General features: G+C 41.9%; 2 protein-coding genes across 3 annotated transcripts; both read left to right on the top strand.

Annotated features, from left to right (window-relative positions):
* Positions 1 to 328: 328 nt before the first annotated feature.
* LOC130472510 (tyrosine-protein phosphatase DSP3-like) lies at positions 329 to 2,492 on the top strand. 2 transcript variants are annotated; one of them, XM_056843728.1, is made up of 3 exons: positions 329 to 543; positions 1,927 to 2,139; positions 2,299 to 2,492. In XM_056843728.1, the coding sequence occupies exons 1-3, from the start codon at positions 524 to 526 to the stop codon at positions 2,336 to 2,338; spliced, it is 273 nt and encodes a 90-aa protein (XP_056699706.1). In that variant the 5' UTR covers positions 329 to 523; the 3' UTR covers positions 2,339 to 2,492. The 2 variants fall into 2 exon arrangements, with proteins under 2 accessions (XP_056699706.1, XP_056699705.1); XM_056843727.1 differs by having other exon boundaries at positions 336 to 543; positions 1,924 to 2,139.
* A 19,286-nt stretch (positions 2,493 to 21,778) lies between these two features.
* LOC130459705 (uncharacterized) lies at positions 21,779 to 23,424 on the top strand. Its single transcript, XM_056827208.1, has 3 exons — positions 21,779 to 22,180; positions 22,270 to 22,473; positions 23,380 to 23,424. Exons 1-3 carry the CDS (start codon positions 21,794 to 21,796, stop codon positions 23,422 to 23,424), a joined length of 636 nt encoding a protein of 211 aa, XP_056683186.1. The 5' UTR covers positions 21,779 to 21,793.
* The last annotated feature ends 1,211 nt before the right edge of the window (positions 23,425 to 24,635 follow it).

Raw genomic sequence — 24,635 nt, forward strand, 5'->3', positions numbered from 1 at the left:
TGATTAACGGTTCTAAAAAATTCAGTTAAATGAAAATTAGATGAACATAATGCATTCATTAACTAATTTCATGCCACATACATGTACTCACTAGCTAGTCACTCGTACTACTTTTGATCACCTTTAATGTCATCATACAATCTCACTTTGAATAAATAGATTATATTCTTAAATGAACATATAAATAGTAGTAAAAGCAAAAGATTAAATATAAATACAACAATTAATAGCCGTTAATTCATGTTACAACTTTTGGCAAAAAAAAAAAGAAAAAGGTTGAAGTGGTCCATAAAAAAAGATTCAAGAATCATCAACATGCAATGGCTTTTGTAGCTAATGGTGAGTCAAATATTTCAAATTGGATTGCCTATATAAAGAGTCTAATATTGTGGACTCTTTCTCTCACCTTCAAAACCTTCTATTTCTATTTCTAGAAGAATTATTTTATCTCAAGCCAAATATTATAAAGAAAGACTTGCTATAAGTGTAGAATTGGAGGCTAGCTATTCAAAATTTCAAATCAATGGCATACTTCCAATACAGGTAAAGATTAAGCTATATTTTCATGTCACTTATATATCGTATTAGTATACTGCTAAGATTATTTACTATTAATAGTTACACACTGTATTCACATTGAATCAGTGGATGTCAACTAGTTTAGTTGATAACATTTTGATTAGTTGCTATCCAGAAACTGGAATCAAATCCCTTTTACCACAATTATTTTCACCCCGTCATATGTTTGAAAGACATTATTAATCTACTTGATGAAATGCAACTTTTTTCTGGATATGTTAAATAGTACACTTCATAATTCAAACGTAATAGTGTTTTATGGTTGTGCACGTACTTTCTTTGACTTTGATGAAAGAATGATTAGTACTTATTATATGGATATTAAGAATTTGGAAAAAAAAATGTTGTGTATTAAATAGTGTAAACTTTAATTTATCTAACGTGACTAACGATAAAAACCACTAGGAAAATGATGCATGCAGTCCAATTTTAAGATTGCCTATAAAAAGTTAAAAATAAAAACATAAGCTTATACCATGAGAGTTTAGTTTCCTATATCCAATACAGGTCTAAGTATATTCAATTACGCAAACGTACGCAACTCACATTTTCATAGCTCGATCATTGTAGGACTAGTTAAATTTAGCAGTAAATATTCACCAGATCAAAACGAAATCCCAAAAATTTTCCCTTCCTAATAAAATCTATCCCTATAATATTATAATCCAACTCATAATAGTCCGTTAATTTCTTTATTATCTTATTCCGTTCACCAAACGGTTAAACACAACAAGATAACCTTATAATTTATCTGTCTTTTGACTATTTACCCATAAAGAGTTTATACTGCATAATACACATGCACACGCCCTATAGAAAAGGGATAAAATTTTCCAATATTTAATCTCCCTCAAACTCTTTAATTTTATTTCAATAATTACCTTCCTAAATATTTGTTTGACTAGGGTTAACCAAATATTTTATTGTTGAATTGTTAAATTTAATTAAAAAAAATAATATTTTTTTATTTAATTAAAATTGTGTATAAGTGTTGGTGCATTTTAGTAAGCGTCTACCTCACAAGAATCCTAACGGACAACAACTTTCTCTCTCATCCCTTTTCTCTCTCAAGAATCCTACTTTCATCCCTCCTCTTTTCTCCTCTTTCAACCCAATTCGATTTCTTAATTCTTTTTAATTTTTCTTTTATGGGGATTTTCTAATTTTCAATATAAATATTGATGAAATTCCCCTGTTTTCATAAATAATGTGGGAAATACAATTCAAGAAGATTCTGATAATGTTTCTGGGTGGTTGTTGAATTTTTCAATTGTTTTCCTGCAAATTCATCTTCTGGGTAAATAATTTCACCAAATTAAATAATTAAATAAATTTTTCTTGAAGAAGAATGAGCGTGATATTGTGGGAAAAGCAGCAGAAAAAGGAGAAGAAAAAGAAGGAAGAAGAAGGCGGCAAACATGGAGGAGAGAGAAAGGAGGAAGACGATGTTCTAATTCCTCCTACCAATTTTTCAATGGTGGAAGATGGGCTTTACAGATCTGGGTTTCCTGATTCTTCCAATTTCGGCTTTCTCGAAACCCTAAATCTCAAGTCTATCATGTAAGTTTTTGATCTTTTGCTGATTAATTTTGTTCAATTTATGTAATTACAAGTTAATTAGTGTTGCATGATTAGTTATTAATGATTAATTTTGTTCAAATTTATGTAATTAGAGGTTAATTTCTGGTATTAATTATGTATTTTTCCCCAATGTTGTAGATATTTGTGCACTGAGCCATACCCAGAAGAGCCATACTAAAAAGATCATGGAAAAAACCAAGTCTAGCGAAGAAAACGACCAGCTGATAAGATCCAATAAAAAACCAAAAAGAAAGATCACACACTTGATCTTTGAGCGTAACAACAGCAATGACACGAAAATGGATGATGCTGAACCCACGAAATCAGATACTCAACTACAACAAGAAAGGCCTGTATTGGCCGGAACAACTGAGCAAGGGGTCAAGGCCCCCTCTTTTCGTGACATGCTTAGAGGAAACACTCCAAACCTATCAAACACCCAAGTAATGGAGTTTGGTGAAGATGATGAGGATGTTTCTGATGATGACACGGCACCTGAAGATGGATCCATTGATGACCGTTGCCCTGCCATCTTGCTAACCAAAGAAGAGAAAAAGAGGATGAGGCAACCATGGAAACAATCGCTAATTATCAAAATGTTCGATGGTAACCTTGGTTATATGGGTTTAATGCGCAGACTGAAAAAGAAATGGAGTATTCGCGGGGAACTCGCTCTAACAGACATAGGATGTAAGTACTTCATCGCAAGGTTCACAAATGAATCCGACTACAACTATGTTTTAACACAAGGGCCCTGGCTTCTTGATGACTGCTACCTTACAATACGCAAATGGGTGCCTAACTTTGTGCCGGATGAAGCCCCGATCAAAGTCCTTACTGCCTGGGTGAGAATCCCAAATCTCTCAGTAGAATATTTTGATGTTAATTTCCTGAATAAAATTGGGTCGAAGATCGGAAAAGTTCTTCGAGTTGATAAAAGTACTGCCAAGGCGGATAGAGGTCAGTTTACCCGTTTAAGTGTGGAAATTGACCTAACAAAACCACTTCTCTCAAAGTTCTGGCTCAAGGGTCGAGTATGGAAGATACAGTACGAGGGTGTTCGTTTGATATGTTTCAAATGTGGAAAAATGGGGCACAATGGTGAAGAATGTCCAACTTTGCACACAGAAGCTATGGATGAGTTAATGGTGTTAAATAATCAGCTCCAAGACACCTCAATTAATGAACAAGCACGAACAACAAGACCTGAGGTACAAGAAGACTATGGCTCATGGATGTTAGTGAAGAAACCAATCCGTAAGAGGGTCCCTAGAGTCGAAAAATCGAATTCTACCACCGGAAAGACCATGGTTGCTAACATCACGGCACCGGAGAAATCTCATGGCGGTGGCAGTTTGGGAAAATTCAATGGAAACGTGATTACAGGCGAAACAGGTGGAACTGGATCAAGATTTACAATCCTAGAAAATCAAGGTGAAAAGGAAACAGCGAAATTAGGGGGATTTGGTCAAGGTTCAAAAGATAAGGATCAACAAGAGATTGGATGTGCTGTAAATTCCTTTGCTACGGTTAATTTAGGAGAAGACTCTCAAAATTCTACCAGAATATTGCCATTCAATTTAGGAAATACAAATCAATCTATTCCTAAAGCTACCAAAAATACTAACAAAATATATCAAGCAAAAAAGAAGACCCTCTCTCAAAATATTAGCACGGCACTAATTGATGTTGACCAAAACACTCCTAGGCCACACATTGTTACAAAAATAGACTCTGCAGGAATTGGAAAAGAGAATTCATCACTCATATTCCAAGCTACCCCTCAAGTTTCCAAACCGTCCAACCATGACATCGAAAAGCACAGAGATGCACAATCAAGCCATACAGAATCAATTTCTCATGTCTCTCCAACACCCCCAAGTCATCAAACTGGCAGTACCTCCGGAGAAAACTCTATTTGTAGGACAGACGATGGACATGCCATACCTGGTGACCTCGAGCCCCCTGACCCACGTGTTAGAAGTACGGATAGACTCATGGCTACCACCGATCTCGACGCCGCCGGATTTGGTGATGACCATGTTGATCCCCAATGAAGTTCAACGTCTGCTGAGACTTATAAGCCAGTCTTACATGTCAACACTCCCCTCTACTCCTGTTTCTATGGAAGAAAGAACTCCGAATTTAAATCCAGACTCCTTACCAATTACCTGCTTGGTATGGAATGTGCAAGGCGCAGGCAGTCGCACCTTTGTTGCTGCACTCAAGGACATAGTCCGAACTCATCAACCCAATGTAATAGCCCTAGTAGAGACACATATGGGAGGCTCGCAAGCTACGAAAATTGCCTCAATCATAGGCTACACGGGACACACTCGTGTAGACGCAGTTGGCTTCAGTGGAGGGATTTGGATATTTTGGAGGCCAGAATGTGTAACAGTCGAACCCATTATCCAACATAACCAGCATATAACGATGGATATCACCAAAGTAGGCGCGACTCCGTGGTACTTTACTGCTGTTTACGCGAGTCCTGATCCCTCAAAAAGACAGGAACTTTGGAAGGAACTACATGAGTTTGCAGTGACCCACAATAAACCATGGCTGATAGCTGGCGATTTCAATGACACGAGATTTTCCTCTGAACGTAATCACTCTTGCTCAGAGACCACTCGACGTTCTGCCCGCTTTAATGAATGGATTAATGACATGGACTTAATTGAAGTCGAATTTGCAGGAGCATCGCATACATGGTCGCGTGGCTTAAGTCCTGAAACCCGTTCTAGTGCTCGACTTGATAGAGCATTATGCAATGGGGAATGGGGTTTGAGGTTTGAAAGGGCGAAAGTTAAACACTTACCAGCTTCACACTCAGACCATTGCCCCCTCTTGATCTCTCCTAATGGGTTCGCACCACTGCAAGCAATTAATCGTCCGTTCCGCTTTCAGGCTACATGGCTTTCCCATGAAAACTTTCAAGATTTTGTTAACGAGAAGTGGTGCAAAGATAGTCCGCTTATTCCCACACTTGCAAAGCTATCCACAGACCTTCAAACTTGGAATAAGGAAGTTTTTGGTAACATCTTTCACCAAAAACGTTCCTTGTTAGCTAGATTAGCAGGAGTCCAAAAAGTCTTGTCAGAACGGGTGGACCGAGGGCTAATAAAACTGGAATCAAGATTGCGACATGAATTGGATGTGATCCTTGATCGAGAAGAAACTCTTTGGTACCAGAAATCTCGGGTGGAATGGCTCAAGAATGGTGACCGGAACACAACGTTTTTCCACCTAAGCACAATTATCCGGCGCTGGAAAAATAAAATTACTGCCATTAAAGATGAAGATGGAGAGTGGATTTTTGACAAGGAACTAGTGAAACAAAGAATGGTCAATTACTTTGCCACACTATTTACTGAGGAAGGCAATGAAGAACTCTTCGTGGTACCCCAAGACGTCTTTCCCGAACTGCTGCAAAGTGACTGGAATGCCTTATCACTTCCCTTTTCAAAGATGGATATTGACATGGTAGTTAAAGACATGGGTGCCCTGAAGGCACCTGGCCCCGATGGTTTCCAAGCCCTCTTCTTTCAAAAACACTGGGAATTAGTGTCCAACAATGTATACAATCTTGTTCTTCGGGTCCTTGAAGGCAAAGGAATCCCAGATAACTTGAATGATACACACATTGTGCTTATTCCTAAGGTTGAAAACCCGGAGACAACAGCCCAATTCCGCCCAATTGGATTATGTAATGTGGTATACAAGATAATCACCAAGGTTATTGTTAACCGTATCAAACCCCTGCTCCCGAAATTGATCTCTAATACTCAGTCAAGTTTCGTCCCGGGTCGCCAAATAACGGATAATATCGTCATTGTCCAAGAAGTCATTCACACAATGAGAAGGAAACAAGGCCTAAAAGGATTCATGGCCATTAAAATCGACTTCGAGAAGGCATATGATAGACTTCGTTGGTCGTTCATTCGGGACACCTTACTACAAATGAACCTTCCGCTGCTCTTAATCAACGTCATTATGGAGTGCGTCTCTACTTCTTCCCTCAAAGTGCTATGGAATGGTGAACCTTCGGAAAGCTTCAAACCAACTAGAGGGATTAGACAAGGAGATCCATTGTCACCATACCTCTTTGTAATGTGCATGGAAAGGTTGTATCAAACCATTGAGGAGGCCATAGTGGCTGATAAATGGAGACCCATACGAGCAAGTCGAGACGGCCCACTTTTGTCAAACTTATTTTTTGCTGACGATATCATACTATTTGCTGAAGCTACGGAGGATCAAGCTCATGTTATCCATGACTGCTTAGACAGATTCTGCAGAGCTTCGGGGCAAAAGGTTAGTTTGCCGAAATCTCGTGTGTATTTCTCCAAGAATGTAGCTGCTGACTCCCAAGAGAGGATTAGTGCAGCGTTGGGGATGGAGAGCACCAATGACCTAGGGATGTACTTGGGTATGCCCACGCTCACAAGCCGAGTTACACGCGATACCTTCAGTCATATTTGTGAGAAAATTGATCGTAGACTATCGGGGTGGAAGACTAAATACTTGTCATTAGCGGGTCGTATAACACTTGCTAAGTCAACTTTAACCTCAATGGGTCTCTACTCTATGCAGTCAGCGAAAATACCACGCTCAATTTGCGACGACATTGATAGAAAAGCCCGCAAATTCATATGGGGTGGTAGTGAAGAGCGCAGAGGAGTTCACCTTATCTCGTGGGAGGTACTGCAAAGGAATACGGAAAATGGAGGAATTGGGGTTCGTTCAGCGAGACAAGCTAATGCGGCTTTTTTAACTAAACTTGGATGGAGGGTGCTCACGGAACCAAACGCGCTATGGTCTAGAGTCTTGAGATCAAAGTATTGCAAAGGTAGATGCGATGTGGACATGTTTGTGCCTAAGAAAGGGATGTCTAATGTTTGGAATGGCATAACTGAAAACTCCAAATTACTTGGAGAAGGTCTGAAAAAAGCTGTGGGCAATGGCACCACCACCCTCTTTTGGGACCATAAGTGGGCTACTAACACGCCTCTCAGTAACTTAGCCACGCAAGAAATACCTCAGGAGATTATTGGTGCCACTGTGGAGGAAATGTGGGAGAAAGATCAAGGTTGGAAATGGAACATTTTTGCCCCTTATTTGCAGCAGGATGTGCTAAAACAAATCCAAAGCTTTAAGCTTAAAGATGATCCTAGTGTGGGGGACTTAGTATACTGGCAGGGCTCTTCGAAGGGAAAGTTCACGATAAAATCTGCACTTAATATACTGCGTAATGAGACGGATACAATAGACGATGAATGTTGGGGTGCGATTTGGAAGGCTCCAATTCAACAAAGAGTTCGTGCCTTTATTTGGTTGTCTTGTCATGATCGTTTGTTAGGCAACTTAAACAGATATAGAAGAAGCATGACAGATGATCCTAGATGTTACATTTGCAATGACGAGGAAGAATCTACCCTCCATATCCTACGGGATTGTCCAGCAGCCAGACTAGTGTGGAGACGCATTGGAGGTCCTGCCCATGATAATAAATTCTTTCAAATGCACCTTAAACAATGGATCACTATTAACATTACAGGAGCTGAGGCTAGCAATGAAGATCTTTGGGCCACATACTTTGGCACGACTCTTTGGTGGATTTGGCGTTGGAGGAATGCATTTGTTTTTGGTAGAGGAAATGATATACCAAGAGACATAGGTGCCTTCTTACAAGTTCGTGTGAATGAATCGCGTAGAGCGCTGCAAGAACTGGACCAAGACAATCAAGGGAACAAGCCCACTAAAATTCAGAAGTTTATAAATTGGAGTACCCCAGGGGAGGGATGGTATGCACTCAACTGTGATGGAGCTGCTAAGGGAAGCCCAGGACCTGCGGGAGGGGGAATGCTCATTCGTGACAATGAAGGAGTATTTGTGTCTGCTGCAGTGGCATATTACGGCCATTGCTCGGCTTTCCGTGCTGAAGTGTTAGCTCTCACTCAAGGGCTAGAGCTAGCTCGCGATCTTATGATCTGTCAGTTGGAGGTGCAATTAGATAGTTTATCTTGTGTCCAAGCAATTGAGAACAAACATCCTAGCTGTGGGGAGTGTATTCATGAACTCAATTACTGCCGTACTATGCTGGAAAAAGAAGATTGGAAGGTGAAGATCATACATGTGTATCGCGAGGGCAACAGGGCTGCGGATTGGCTTGCCAACTACGGAGTCTCGCAATCTACCAATTATCTCATCCTAGACAACCCCCCATTAGAACTTAACCGTATTTTAGAAGAGGATATTCGAGGTGTGGCTTTACCACGTCTTGCCCCTCCGTAGTTAGTTAGTTTAGCTGCTTTCTTTCTGTTTGTTAGTTTTTTCTTGTACCCTTTCTCTTTTTGAAGCTTCTCTTCTCACTGGAATCAAAAAAAAAAAATAGGGCAAGTTGGAAGTCCCACGGACTTTCTTGTAGAGAGGTTCCACATTTTCAAGAGTCTGACCGCCGTCACCCCCGGTTTTAAATACCCGCATTGCGTCAACAACAACCCTTTACACCTCCCAACAAATTGCGTTGTGGTGAAATTTGAACCGTAACTAACACGAATCTCAACTACTTCGTCATTGTATTATATAATATAAGATGATTGAATTCGAGTAGCCCATTTTTTGTCTCTATAGTCAATCTACTACGATCTTTATAATAATTCTTGGATTTGTTGTAGAGTCTAAGGTGCAAATAAGCAAAATCGGACGAATCAATAATTGAACACCAAGATTTACAGACACACCTGAATCTTAACAGGGTTTTTACCGGCAGCCTCGCCAATATATCTTGATATAAGTCTGGTGGCGGATTCTTGAGGTCGTCATCTGATGTTTCAAGTTGATTTAGATTTGCCATAACTATTGTTAAATCTTGGCTAATTTGAATATTGCTCTCTTAATTAACCTCAATACTACGAGTAGATCTAAACTTTGTGAATGTTAGTACTAAGAAAACCCTAAATCGTCTCTTTAATGGCACAATTATTGGATTAGTTTTGGTAGTATTTAGGTATATTTAGGAAACCTCCCTTAAATAGGACAATTATGATTGAACTTAGTTTTGGTAGTCTTTTGATATACTTCATAGTTAGGAAACCGGTAAAGATTCTCTAGTGTTTGAGGGGGATTCGAGTTTTTTTTTTTTGGTTGCGAATGAGCCACAAGGGCGGGGATGAGAATCGATCCCAGGATCACCTGGAACCGGGATGGAAGCTCTAACCAACTGAGCTATCCATCACTCTCGGATTCGAGTTTTATTGTTGAATATGAACTTTTTATTTTTATTTATTAACCTAGTATTAAACGGAGCTTAAACAAACCACTAAAATGCTAAACACGACAAGGCCCTATTAATTGGACGTCAATGAATCTAAATTGAACTTAACTTATTATACCAGACCTTAACTCATTAATCAACTATTATTGGCATTTAGCGACGGGAATTTTAAAGTCGTACGTAGTATTAGGGTAATGAACTAAGAAACATTCATATTATGTTGATTTTGAAAACTGGTAACAAAAAACAACGTTTTGGTTGATCCATCTAGAATGAAAATAAAAACTCCAATAATTAATTATTAATCATGGCTACACAATGCACACATTAAAAATAATCTAAAATTCTTAACAAATACATACTCCGTAATACTATTACAAAATTGGAATTGACACAATTTAGCATCGATCAGTGCGTTCTATTCTTGAATTTAACTTGCATTTTGATCTTGCTGAATTTGCTTCTGCCTACTATTCTTTCTCACCTCAGCGACATACGTGGATGTACGAGGTGTAGAAATATGGAATTCTCCCTTAGGAGGCTATGCATTGATTAGTAATATATATATAGTGTTACAAAGTCAACTAGGGTTTACAATTACTATAATTACAATGCTATATATGGTACAATAATATTAACATATTATTGTGTCTAACACACCCCCTCAGTTGGAGCGGGAGGAGGTCGAACGCTTAGACTGGAACGAAAATCGACGAACAAGGGTGAAGGAAGACCCTTAGTGAAGATGTCGGCATACTGAGAAGAAGAAGGCACATGAAGAACCCGAATATGGCCAAGAGCAACCTTTTCTCGTACAAAGTGAATATCCATCTCTACATGCTTAGTGCGTTGATGATGAACCGGATTATGGGACATATAAACCGCACTAATATTGTCACAATAAACTACCGTTGCGCGTGTGATTGGGCAATGTAACTCCATTAACAAATTACGAACCCAAGCCGTTTCCGCAACGACATTAGCCACACCCCTATACTCGGCCTCAGCACTAGAACGAGACAACGTGGGTTGTCGTTTAGACGACCAAGAGATAAGATTATCACCCAGAAACACACAATAACCAGAGGTGGAACGACGAGTATCCGGACACCCACCCCAATCTGCGTCGGAGTAAGACACTAGTCCAGTAGCAGGAGTGGAAGTGAAATGCATGCCAAAATCGAGAGTACCTTTGATATATCGAAGAACACGCTTGAGAGCATGAAAATGGGGTTCACGTGGATCGTGCATGAATAAACAAACCTGTTAAACCGCATAGGATATATCAGGCCTCGTAAAAGTGAGATACTGTAGGGCCCCCGCAAGCTGGCGATAGAAGGAAGGGTCACCAAACGGCTTGCCACTCGTAGAACTAAGCTTGGACTTAGTATCCACCGGTGTGGCAGCTGACTTACAAGAAGACATGTCAGCACGGGCCAAGATCTCCTGTGCATACTTACATTGTGACAGAAACATGTTGTCCTTGGTACGAGAGACCGAAATACCAAGGAAATAAGAAAGAGGACCCAGATCCTTCATAGCGAACTCGGAACTCAGAAGAGTAATAACACGAGTCCTGAGAGCATCAGAAGAGCAAGCAAGAATGATATCATCAACATACAACAGAAGATAAGCAGTTTCCGTACCTCGTCGGAAAATGAACAAAGACGTGTCAGTCTTACTGTTGACAAAGCCCAATGAGATAATATAGGTCGCAAACCGTTGAAACCAAGCCCTGGGAGCTTGTTTCAACCCATAGATAGACCGACGAAGAAGACAGACATGCTTAGGCTTGTTTGGATTCACAAACCCTGGAGGCTGATCCATATAAACTGTTTCCTGTAAGTGCCCGTGAAGAAAAGCATTCTTCACATCAAGTTGATGAATAGACCATTTCCTAGAAAAAGCCAAAGAAAGTACCGTACGAATAGTTGTGGGCTTTACAACCGGACTAAAAGTCTCACCACAATCAATCCCGACCTCTTGGCCCTTACCATTAGCCACCAAACGAGCCTTGTGCCGCTCAAAATCCCCATTAGACTTATCTTTGTGTGTAAAAACCCATAAACAGCGAATAACATTTGCATCCGAAGGACGGGGCACCAAGTCCCACGTGTGAGTGTCAATCATGGCATTATACTCATCAGACATAGCATTAAACCAGTTAGGGTCCTTAAGGGCAGACAAAGGAGATTTGAGAATGGGGGAGATTTTTGGTGTAGAAGAAGTAACTAAGGCATACCTCGAGTTGGGTTTAACAATCCCGGCCTTTGACCGAGTGGTCATGGAGTGAAGGGGGGGGGAGTGTAGGCTGGTTCAACCGAAATGGACTCAGGGGGAAGGAAAGAGGACTGGGCCTGGAGAGACGAGCCCACTGGCGGTGAAAGGGTAGGTTGTCCATGGGCCGTGGCTGATTGAACAGGCCCACGGTCCATAGATAACCCATTCTGCCCAAAACACCGTGTGGACCCAGAAGAAGGAGAAAGGGAGCTACTGATTTGTGGGCTCAACCCACCTGACATGCGGACCACATGAGGGGAGATGGGTATATTTGGGCTTGCAGATCCACTAGGAAGCAAAGGGGAGAGTGGAGGAGATTGGGCCGTGGGATTTGGCTGTGGTGGGACACGAACAATGGGTGGAGGTTTGTTCCCATTTGCAAACTCAAGAAAATCAAAGTCAGTGACTTGTGGAGTATAATGTGACGAATTCGGAAAGGTGGATTCATCAAAGATCACATGTCGAGAGATAATAATTTTCTTAGTTGAAATATCAAGGCAGCGATAACCACGGTGAGATGGTGGATAACCAAGAAAAATGCATGGGGTCGACCGAGGGCTCATTTTATGTGAGGTAGTGGCCGAGAGATTAGGATAACAAAGGCACCCAAAGGTCCGAAGGTGAGCATATGAGGGAGCTTTGTTATATAAAACATGTACGGGAGTGAGGTTGTCAAGGAGACGAGTTGGCCGAATATTTATCAAGTAAGCGGCCATATGAAGAAAGATTCCACCCAATAGGAAGGGGGTAGAGATGCATGAAATAAGAGAGAACGAGTGATATTGTTAATTGTCCGTATCATACGCTCGGCTTTACCATTTTGGGGAGAAGTATTAGGACAAGAGTGACGCCAAATCATGCCATGAGTTTGTGCAAATAACGTGAAATTATTATTATCATACTCACGCCCGTTATCACTTTGTAAGGCCTTAATAGAAATCCCAAATTGAGTCCTGACATACGTATGGAAGCGCACAAAAATGTGAAACACATCCGACTTTGATTTTAGAGGGAACACCCACAAATAATGAGAAAAATCATCCAAAAATAGCAAATAATACCGAAAACCAGTATGACTATTAATAGGATATGTGAACAAATCGGTGTGAATAATATCAAACGGAGCAAAAGTCTTTGTAATTGAGACTGAAAACGGAAGACGACAATGTTTGCCTAACTGACAACCATGACAAACACCGGGGTTAGTCCCCTTATTACATTGAATAAGATTATGAGTTTTAAGAAAACTAAGAACATGATCTCCTGGATGACCCAAACGGTTGTGCCAGACTTTAGAAGTGAGACCCACAAAAGCCGAAGAAGGAGATGATGAGGTGGATGAGAGTGGATAGAGATTCCCAACACTATTGCATCTCGTCAAGATTTTCCCCGTCCGTAGGTCCTTCACAGAAAAACCAAAAGGGTCAAATTCAACAGAAACATAATTATCGGTAGTGAATTGACGAACGGAAACGAGATTTTTAATAATATTGGGAGCATAAAGAATATTTTTGAGAGCTAAGGAAGGAAAAGGTTTGGGAAGATAAGTCGTGCCGGAACCTCTAACTGGTATTTTAGTGCCATCACCAACCATAATATGAGAATTTAAATTACGCCAATTGACAATAGAAGAGGGAATACCTGAACCATTCATTAGATGAGATGTGGCACCGTTATCCATATACCAATTTGAGTCCGGGGGTTGCATCGACATGGCATTAAAAAATGCCGGTAGATCGGTAGGCTGATATGCATTTCCAGGAACCAAAAACGCCCCACTGGGCTGCTGTCCTTGTTGATGCGGACGTGGGCCTGGGCCTAGCAGACTGGGCTGTTGGTTGGCATTGGGCCGCCAAGGCTGAGTGGGGTATGGACAGGGTGGACATAGCCACTGTTGAGCCCACAAGTTAGCCCAAGGGTTAAGAAAAACCCCACCATTTGATTGCTGAGTCTGCTGTTGACCACGGGTCTGCCCAACCGAATTGTTGGAACCCGATCCATTGTTCCCACCACCCCGGGAATGATGCTTCTTCCCTTTGTAATTCTTACCACCACCGCCGGACTTCCCACCTCCGCTACGGTTCCCACCATTGCCCCCACCAGTAGGCTGCGGGTGAGACACCGGGGCGTTGCCGGAATGCGAATTACCACCGACCAGCAGCACCGACGACGTTGCGTCGTCGTCCTTCTCGGAGAGGCGACCAAGGCGATCCAGATCGAGGGTAGAGCAGGCCTCGTCGAAGGTAGGTAGCGGGTTTGTCTGGCGTATAATGGTAGCAATAGTACGGTACTCCGGGTCTACCTTCCCCACCAACTGGAGAACCAAACGCTCCTCCGAAACAGGGTGTTCGAGAGCAGCGAGCTGGTCAGCAACCGTCCTCAACGCCTGACAGTACTCATCAAGAGAGGAGAAATTAGACATCCGAATGTTACCGAATTGATTTTCAAGCAGAACCACCCTTGTACCCCTATTGTCTTGGAAGATTTTACGTAGCCGCTTCCAAATATCCATAGCCGTGGCATTGTCGTCCAAGACCTTGAGAAGGAGGTCCTTCGAGATAGTGCCATACATCCATTGGAGAACAATAGCGTCAAGCCGTTCCCACAAATCATCATCCATGTCTTTCGGTTTCGCAACCGTCGGGTCAATATGATCGAGAACCATATAAACCTTGGCCGTGTTCCGAAACAGCGTGGCCCATGGAGTGTACTGAACTTGGTCGACGTCTAGGGCAAGAGGAATGAGAGCCTTGACATTGGTGGCGTTGAGAGCCGGGTGATACGCATGAGCGAGAGGAGGAGGCGTGGTATCATTATCGCCTGCCATGGAGAAAGAAATTTCAGAAGAGAGGAGGAAGAAGAGAGAAACAGCAGAAGATTATTTTGCCTAGGGTTAGGCCTGATACCATGTAGAAATATGGAATTCTCCCTTAGGAGGCTATGCATTGATTAGTAATATATATATATAGTGTTACAAAGTCAACTAGGGTTTACAATTACTATAATTACAATGCTATATATGGTACAATAATATTAACATATTATTGTGTCTAACACGAGGCATTCCACTTTGGATCCGTGTGCGACACTAAGCTCTCCACGTACGTGTCAACTCCTCCATAAAACCTTTCTCCGATCAAACATTGAATCTCACGAGTTGTGATGTTATAAGATATCAATTGTCCCATGTCGAGCGTTATTATAAATGTAGCATTATCTTGAAGATAAAGAATTTTCGAAGATAAACGATATCTCCTTTCACGAATTAACTTGCAAAACTTAACATCTATATCCTCAGAAAACCATACCCTCCACGATGCGTTACCGTTGCCACGATCTTTTTCGAGTATCCATACACGAATCTTTTTGTTAGATACACTAAAAACTGCTAAAGAGTCCTCTACACTACACAAAAATATAGCTATTACTTCATTCCAAACGACATGATCTGGTAGTTTAAAGAGGTGAAATTCTTCCACGTCGAAATCAAACGAGACAATACGATTGTGTTGGTATTTGTCCGAACCTTTATAATAAGGAGGAAAAAATTCAAACCAGTATGCAACCTTTTCTACGAAAATAACATCATGAAAACATAATTGTCGTACATTCCACTCAGGGTTCATAAACATCGTATTGCTTTTTACCTTCCAACAGTGATCACGAAGTGAATAAACGACCATTGAATTATCCGTAAAGGCAACCACGTTATAGTCATTAGTAGAAGGGGCAAATCCCACAACATAGTTAACATAACTATAACCGTCCCAAATAGGGCAACATGGAAAAAGAAGGGACTTTCTTATAGAAAAGTTCCATAATCTCATCTCTTTGGTTTCGACACATGTTGTCAACAACAACCCTTTACAACTCCCAACAAATGTGCAACATCGTCCTTTATGATGAATTCCAATCTTTTCACCAATTCGGTGAAAAGTGTTTATGCTAAGAAAACGGACACAAAGAGATGGTACCATATTGTGATTTTCCACACATAATACAAGATTATTATTTTTATGATAATTGTTTTTGTAGAGATTATAATGTATATAAATAAATGCAGACGAATCAATAATTGAACACCAAGATTTACAGACGCACCTGAATCTTAGCAGGGTTTTTACCGGCAACCTCGCCAATATATCTTGATATAAGTCTGGTGGCGGATACTTGAGATCGTCGTCTAATGTTTCAAGTTGATTTAGATTTGCCATAACTATTGTAAATCTTTGGCCAATTTGAATAGTGCTTTCGTAATTAAGCTCAATACTACGAGTAGATCTAAACTTTGGAAGCAAAACTTTAAAAACAAAACTAGAAAAATTAATCAGTTTTAACGAACATGCAGGTCGTTAAAGTAATTGTACAACTCCAAATTAAAGCTAATTATATAGGTGAAGCATAAATCCAATATATTATATTCCTAAATTAATTAGACTTCTAATTGATTCCGAATTCCTTTATATATACCCTAAGATTAAATAATTTACCCCTTTTTTTTTTTTTTTTTTTTTTTTTTTTTGCCATAATTTATAAAGGAATAATGTATAAAATTTGGAAATATTTTAACTCCAAATTAAGGCTTATTATATAAATCCTATTCCTAAACTAATTAATTAAACTCATAATTACTTTCCAATTCCTATTTGGTTATAAATGAAGTAATTAGACTCGTACTCAACTTGTTCATAAATTTTCCTAAATGTATTATTAACTACGAACAGAGAATTTGTAGAGTGTAAGATTCGAATAAGGAAAATCAATGATTGTTACGAACACTACAAGAAATTGTACTATTAATGACGGGAAATCCCGTCGCGAAAGGCCATTAATCTTTGATTAACGACGGGATTTCTTGTCGCGAACTCGTCATAAAAGGGGGCCGTCGTTAATAGAAAATCCCGTCGTAAATCCGTCGTAAACCCGTCGTAAAAGACATTTGCGACGGTTATTCCCGTCATTGTTTGGTTGTTAGCCCCGTCGCAAAAGGCTTTTGCGACGAGATTTTTGACCCGTCGTAATTAGGTTGTCGTTAAAGATACAAATTCTTGTAGTGGAATATGGCGTACCATAAGTAGTACGTACGGTGGTGTTATCGTCTCCTTTCCGAGACTCAACGTTTCGAGTCGATTTCCCGACGGAATTTCCCGTCGTTAATGGTACAATTTCTTGTAGTGTTAATACAAGTGTGCTTGAATAATGTGACTTTAATTAAGTCACGATTCTCTTTTAAAACAAAAGGTAGATAACTTTTACCCATTTTTTCTGTAACTTTAATTTAGTTTTGATTAACTTTTATATTAGTAAAAAGATTTGATAGATAAACATTTTAAAGACTTCAATTATTAATTTTATACATTATTAGTGATTTTGAAGAAATAAGTTTTATTAAAATTAAAAAATTTATCACTAAAAATTAGATAACTTTTACATATATAAGCTTAACTTTTAAGCATTTTGAGTTAATTTTTACTTCGGTGTACAATATTTATTGTACAACCCTTGTAAATAAGAATTTGTGCTTTTAAAAACACAACGTTGTTTTGATTCAAAAAGTGGTCACTATATTTAAGAAAATTAATGTTCCATCTCAAACAAAATTTGGTTCTTGATTAATTCCGATCTTTCAAAATTCTGCAGTAGTTTGAAGCTAGTGATCTCAGGATAAATCATAAAACAAGTGGAACACCATAGCAAATTTTAATTATCATAAACCTTTATATGAATTTTAACATATATATAAAACCGTATAATATATGTTGGTCAACAAATTATGAGTTAGTATAAAGTATGCTGGACATTGTAATCCATGAAAACATGCACGTACATTCTTAGTACATAGGCGTAACATCAAACACTATATAAGTTTATAAAACCAAAAAAACAGTAAACTCATTTTCTCATACAACTAGAAAAAAGGGGGAAAAAAAGCAAATTTAAATCCCTTTATTATGAAGTAGACCTGGTTATTGGACAGGGTAGTCCAATGGATATAGGGTTAGGGTCAAGTTAATAGGGCTTTTATTGGGCAGGGCTTTTATTGGGCAGGGCTCTTATTGGACAGGGCCTTTATTGGACAGGGTCATTATAGGGTCAAACTTATACTACAATTATTTTGAAAATAAAAATAGTAATGATACAAAAAATTACATGCATAGCTTCGTATTTACTTGTACTTGCACATGGCTCTTTTGTTTTTCATTTTTCATTGCTCGTTTATTGACCCGTCCAATAATGACCCGTTATTGACCCGCGACCCGCTTTTGACCCGCCCATTATCGACCCTCTAAAAATGACCCTTTCAATACCCGACCCTCTTTTGACCCGCACCGACCCTGACCCGCCCCGCCCGATAACCAGGCCTATTATGAAGTAAGAGGGACATTCAATTCGAATGTGTGAATCAAGGGACCTCTACGTGATAAGGTGCAAGGTCTATTGGAATTCCAGGGGTAAATTGGACATTTGTATGATCTGAGATGTTATAAATTAACGCTCTACGGGATTGTAAGCACATCAAAAACGTATTTGTGTTATGAAGTTGGACAATCTTGTCAGGTAAAGACATCTTCATGCGTTTAATAAACTTGCAAAACTCAACATTCGTGTCTCTGGAAAAACATAGCCTCCACGGTGCCGCCTTACTGTTATTGTCACGGGTTTCTTCGTGTATCCATATCCGTTTACTTTTAGTAGACACGCTAAAAATCCCTAGAGAGTCCTCATCCCCTAGACTGAAAATAAACCTGGCTTTTATTTCTTCCCCAACAATATCCGGTAGTTCTAGAACGTTAATTTCTTCCACGTCGAAATCAAACGAGATTAGATGAGTGCGTTGTTTCCCGTAATTTTTACTATTAAACCAATACGCAATCCTTTCTACGAAAACAACTTGAAAAAAACTTGAATATGGATATGGTGGTTCTTTCCACTCAGGGACAATAAACTTTTTTCTCTTGATCCTCCAACGATTTTCGCGAAGTGAATAAATCGCAATCGGCATCCCCGACCCCGTACCCGAACGGGACTTCCAAGGACCGAAAAAGGCGACAACCTTATAGTCATTGTTCCGGTGTTGTAAATATGGAAACAATGGGCTTCGAATGAAGGCCCTTTTGTATGTGTTGAAGATCTTGCTTGTTTGAATGAGTAGAGTCCGAATTCACCTGCACAAGAGCAAAGTCACTAGCCTCGGGGGTGTTTCCGAGGAAAGCCCCTCCGATGCCTAAGTAAGAACGATGCTCGGATTCTAGAGAGAAGTTCTCTAGAAGAGTAGTCTTAAGGCGATAAATTGGACGTACCTTGAGGTGTGAGCCTTGGCGGCCTATTTATAGTGTTTGCATAATAAATGCCCATAGGTCATTTATTGCTATTGGGCCTTGGGCCTTAATGGATGGCTGAATAGCCATTGGTAGGTTTGATGCTGTTGTTTAGAGCCATTGGGCTTTGGACTTAGTGGCCCAATTGAGAATCAATTGGGAGCCCAAACAACATGCCCCCCAGACCCGGTCCATTTGGAATTAAATGGGTGGGTTTCCAGCTGTCAGAAGTCCGAAAGTTCCCTCTCTTTTTTGAAAAGGGATGATTTGCATTGATGACAAGTGTTGGGAATTGTATTGCGTCGTGGAGATCGTGGGTTGAGGGAGTTGATGCGCCCCTTTTCTTTTCTATAAATACTGGGTGCTTTGCTCTTTTCGAACTTTTTACTCCTTCTTTCAAACCCATTCTCTCTCTAAATTCCGGCGATCGCAGTGCAATTTGCTTCTTCAGATCTACGAAATTCGGCCAACTTTAGACTTCGGGAACTTGTGTTGTTCGTTTTATCGGCGAATTCCGCTTCGGAAAAAGGTAATTTGTTTCTGAATTCTCTTTTCCCCTTCGTTTTTCCTTTCTACCCCTCAATCTAAACCCTAGACCGAGAATTCGCGGCCATGGCAAAGAATAGGGGCAAAAGCAAGTTCGTCGTTGGCTCCTCTAGTGAGAGGGAGAACGTGCCTTCGGGCAGGTTACCGAAGACTTCGAGGGGTCGGCCTTCGGAGAGGCCGGTGGAGAGGCGTTCGACTGGTTGGGATGCTTCCAAAGATGATATTGTTGGCGGGTCTAGCGTGTCTGATCGCGCAACTTCTGGTCAGAAAGCTGGTTCTTCGGGTGTGCGCCGTCCTTACCCTGAGTTTCCAGTTCACTGGACTGAAGCTGATCCGCAGGGCAAGTATGCCCCGATCCTGCATGAGACCACTAAGATCGATGGTCCTTTGGAAAAATCGGTCAGTGGTGACTGGTTGGTGGAGGCGAAGCTGGGGAACTTCCATCGGAGGGCCGAAGAGTTATACGGAATCCAGCACGTCTTGGGGTACTGGTGCGAGCTTCCCGATCAGGAGCGTCCTCGGGTGACTCATCCGCCGAGGGGGTTCATCTCTGTGTATACTCATCATTTGGAGAACGGTCTCCGCTTTCCCTTGTATCCCTTCGTTTCCGAGCTCCTGGTGTCGTATAACATCAGTTTGGCTCAACTTACCCCCAAATCTATGAGGCACATCATCGGATTTAGATGGGTGTGCTATTTTATTAACTTTCCCTGTTCTGTTGCCGTGTTTCGGGATCTGCACGATCTGTCTTTCAACCACGCTTCCAAGGGGGATGGGTATGGTTGGTGGACCATCATCAACAAAAGGTCCCGAAGGAAGGGGGAGCCGAACTACATTACGGCCTACCCTTACCTCAGCTCTGATCATAATTGGAAGACGGAGTGGTTGTTCGTTCGTGTGCCGACAGATCCGAAGCATCCACATTTTTACCGCCCTCCGAAGTGGTTTGTGACTCCTGATCCTGATATGCGAAGCGTGGCTGCTCCGGATCGGAACCATCACCACTACGTGGATCTCCTCCAGTGGTTTTTGGCTTGGGAGGACAACTACAAACTGCCGTCCAACTGGCTCCCGAACCTCAACTATATCCTGCGGGAGGACATTCTTGCTGTTGCCGGTCTCAGCAGGATTTTTGACAGGGGTAGGTGTCTTTCGGCTGGGACCGTGCTTTAGTAAGTTTGTCCTCCTCCTTTTTGTCTCGTTTTATTGACTTTGTTTTGTGCTTTGTTTCTGTAGAGTACGGCTTTAGCTGCGTTGATCCTGTGGTCTTGGGCATTTCTTTGGATCTGAAGACCATTCACGACTCGGCTCCTGATTACAAGTTCGGAAAAGAGAATCCTCGTAATCCTCGCTTGAAGGATTACGTGTTGTCTCCGTCGGGTGTCGCTCGGATATCTGAAGTTCGAGCTGATCCGTGGGATTCTGCCTCTTCTCCCGAAGCTGTTCCAGTGAAGGTCGTGCTCCCTGATTTGAGGACAACCTCGGATCCGGTGAGTGTTTCTACATCTCGAAGTCCTTTGTTTGTCTTTCTTTCTGGTTGGCCGTCGGCTAACGTCTTGGTCCTGGACCATCTTTTTAGGGTCCTGGGACTGACGCTGTGCCGCGTGCCGTTCCTTCGGTTTCATCTCCGGCTCGGATAGATATCTCTTTATCTAGGAACCGGGTACTTCACGGTTTTATCTTTATTCCTTCCTTTGTCTTCTTTTACATTTATTGACCCTTGGTCTCCTCTGTTTAGGATCAGCGCAAAAGGAAGGGTAGCACTCTTTTGAGGCCTTCTGCGCATCCGAAGAAAGCGAAAGCTTCTCAGTCTTCGGAGAAGGTATTTGTTCTGACTTGGAGCTTTTTGTGGTCCGTTCTCTCTTTTTCTGAAACTGACCTTTGAGCGTTTGCCCTGTAGGAAGCGGTTTCGGAATTCATGCCTCCTCCCAAAAATCTCCTTCACTTCATGCCCTTGCCAGGGCAGAAGTTGAAGAGTGTGGTGGTTGCGGAACCGCCGCCCGTGGACCAACCGTTGGCTGAGGAAGATACCATCCCCTCTCCGCTGAAGCCGTCTGCTGCTTTAGGGATCGAGATCCAGGATATAACCAAGGTGATGGAGGCAATTGAAGCCGACCTTGTTCCTGGCTCGGATGTCCCTATTGTGGCCGAGCAGAAGGAGGAATCTGCTGACGTTTCTCTCGGAAGGGAGAAAAGTCCAGATAAGGAGATGGTGGATCTCACCGAAGCTCACATAGAGGTTCCCGAAGCTGAGAAGGAGGTCCCTTCTGCTGAGGAGGAGCAACCCGAGCAGGGTCTGACGAGGAAGAGGCGCCACTCGACCTTGGGCTCTACTTCGACCTCGGCCCTGGATAGACTGATCCACGCTGACCCTTGCTCGGATGTTCCGCTGAAACGGATCCCCGAGGAGGTAAGGGAGGCGATGGCTCGCTATGCTAGAGCTCCGGTTTTGGGGGAGAACCCCATGGCTCACGTGGGATCTTTGGTGGGTCCCGAAGCTGCACGGGAGAATCTTCTTCGGGCCAACCCGCAGTGGAGGGTTCCTGGAGCTGAGGAGAGGAACCCAGCTATGATGGCCCAATATTATCTGAATGAGGTAAGTGTTGGAAATTTTGTTTTGAGTTCCGTTTTTGGTTCGTTGTTTTCTTCTTTCCTCATCTTTTCTCGTCTTTTCTTCTTTCCCAGGCTGTTTTCTGGTCCTCGTTCGCTTCCGAGTGTAGCTCGGTTGAGGAGAGGCAACTGAGGAGGTATCAGGAGGCTTATGCTCGTGATATCCCTGTCTTGGACCAGAAGGCTGGGCAGCTCTTCGCCGAGCTGGTGGAGGTCAAGCAACTGTACCTTCAGTACAGTCGTGAGGCTAGGGAGTCGGCTGAGCGGATCGGGGCCGAAGTTGGGAAGCTCACTTTCCAAGTCGAGGAGGATGCTGAAAAGATAGCTTCCTTCGACAAGGAGAGGAAAGAAATGGCCGCCAAGTTTGCGAGCGAACTTGAAGAAAAAGACAGTCTTCTCAAGGAGATGACGTCTAAATTTGAGGCGGCCATTAAGCAGAGCCATGAAGCGGAGGCGAGGCTTCAGCAGTTTATCAAGCATCGGGAGATTGTTCAGAATCAAGCTGACAAGGTGCCCGTTCTCCAGCTGAAGATCCGAGAGAAGGATGCGGCCATTCGGAAGTTGGAGCAAGAGAGAGTTGACCTCTACACTGCTGATCAGTGTAGAGAGCAATACTGGAATGGCATCCTGGGCGCTCGGCGCATGTTTGCGAAGCACATGCCTCATTTCCCTTGGAATGAGAAGGTTCCGCTCTGGATGAGGGCCCAGGATCACTTGGTGGAGCGCCAGGCCGATCGAGACGAAGCTGAAGCTGAACGTCAAGCTGCTCTTGCAGAGGCTCGGGCCCAGAAGGCGTCTTCCGAAGGTGACACTACTGCTGGGGGTTCTTCAAAGGATGCTCCCCTAGGGGCTGCTCCTGAGACCCCCAAGAGTTAGGGATTCGGGCAGTCGTCTTCTTCAGAGTCGGTCGGTTCCAGTTGAGGACTTCCGAACATGTGCTTGCCTTTCCCCCTTTTGCCTCGGCGCTGCGTTGTACTCATTTTTTTTTGTTTTCTTAGTACTTCGGTAGGCCGGTATTGTCTGTTGATGGCTGCCGATTTTAACTGTTTTCATTTTGTTTTCAATTTTTGAGGTTTTTCAATGTATTTGTACTTCCCCCAAATATTGAATGAAAAATGAATGTTTGTTACTTGGCTGCTTCTTTTCAATTTGTACTTTCGCAATTTTAAGTCTTTGAATCTGTAGACTCTTCGAGCTTTTCTTTCTGTAGACTTGCTGAAAACCTTTTGATCTTGCGAGCTCTTTGAATCCGTAGATTTGATGAGAGACTTCTTATATTTGCGAGTTCTTCAAATCCGTAGATCTGCTAAGAGACTCTTTAACTTGCGAGTTCTTCAAATCCGTAGATCTGCTAAGAGACTCTTTAATTTTGCGAGTTCTTCAAATCCGTAGATCTGCTAAGAGACTCTTTAATTTTGCGAGTTCTTCAAATCCGTAGATCTGCTAAGAGACTCTTTAGTTTTGTGAGTTCTTCAAATCCGTAGATCTGCTAAGAGACTCTTTAATTTTGCGAGTTCTTCAAATCCGTAGATCTGCTAAGAGACTCTTTAGTTTTGTGAGTTCTTCAAATCCGTAGATCTGCTAAGAGACTCTTTAGTTTCCAGACTCTTCAAATCCGTCGATCTGCTCAGAGGTTTGGATTGTTCTTCCGATCTCTTGTGGTTCGGAAACCTGGGCAAGAGACCGCTAGTCTGCCTCTTAGTTATGTCTTCGGCGATCCGTGGATCTGAGCCGGAGTTTTATAACTTGATTCGAGCGACTGTTTGTGGCGAACAAGTTTTATTTGGTTATCGCGAATCCGAGGATTCTGGACGATTCCCTGAAGTGTATGATTTGGTCATTTCTTGCATTTTATCAAGGAATGGGCAAAGTCAACCTGTTTTTAGTCTCGGATTGATCAGATCCGAGGCTGCATATATATATAAGGGGACAATAAATATAGAGATAAGTTTAATGAAACACATGGTGCCAATGGATTTCCTCTTCTCATTAAACAACTTACTTGGTTTTACAGACAGAGATCATACAAAATATTTCTTGAGAACATCGGTATTCCAATGGTTCTTCAAAATTGTTCCATCTAACTGTTTCAGCATAAACGTGCCTGGCCTTTTTTCGGAATGGATGATGTATGGTCCTTCCCAAGTGGCTGAGAGTTTGCCATGGATCCGTCCTTTCTGAACCGAGGCGGTGTTTCTGAGCACTAGATCACCGACTTTTAGGGGTCTGGCGTTGACTCTTCGGTTATAATGCTTGTTGACCCTCTGCAAATAGGCTGCGTTGAGTGTCCTTGCATCGTTCCGAGCTTCGTCCAGTAGATCGAGAGCTTCAGACAGAAGTTGGTTGTTGCTTTCTCCTTGGAGCCCATCATACCTGTTGTATGCCTGGATCCTCAGGCTTTCTGTTCCGATTTCCACAGGGATTACAGCTTCGGATCCATA

The sequence above is a fragment of the Spinacia oleracea genome, chromosome 4, assembly GCF_020520425.1.
Source record: "Spinacia oleracea cultivar Varoflay chromosome 4, BTI_SOV_V1, whole genome shotgun sequence".
In the NCBI taxonomy this organism is placed as follows: domain Eukaryota; kingdom Viridiplantae; phylum Streptophyta; class Magnoliopsida; order Caryophyllales; family Amaranthaceae; genus Spinacia; species Spinacia oleracea.

Coding starts and splice junctions, on each gene's coding strand:
- LOC130459705 (XM_056827208.1), top strand. CDS start 21,794: ATGGTGGATCTCACCGAAGCTCACATAGAGGTTCCCGAAGCTGAGAAG. Junction 22,181..22,269: donor CCCAATATTATCTGAATGAG/GTAAGTGTTGGA, acceptor CTTCTTTCCCAG/GCTGTTTTCTGGTCCTCGTT. Junction 22,474..23,379: donor CTGAGCGGATCGGGGCCGAA/GTTGGGAAGCTC, acceptor TTGAATCTGTAG/ACTCTTCGAGCTTTTCTTTC.
- LOC130472510 (XM_056843727.1), top strand. CDS start 524: ATGGCATACTTCCAATACAG. Junction 544..1,923: donor ATGGCATACTTCCAATACAG/GTAAAGATTAAG, acceptor TTTTTCTTGAAG/AAGAATGAGCGTGATATTGT. Junction 2,140..2,298: donor CTAAATCTCAAGTCTATCAT/GTAAGTTTTTGA, acceptor CCAATGTTGTAG/ATATTTGTGCACTGAGCCAT.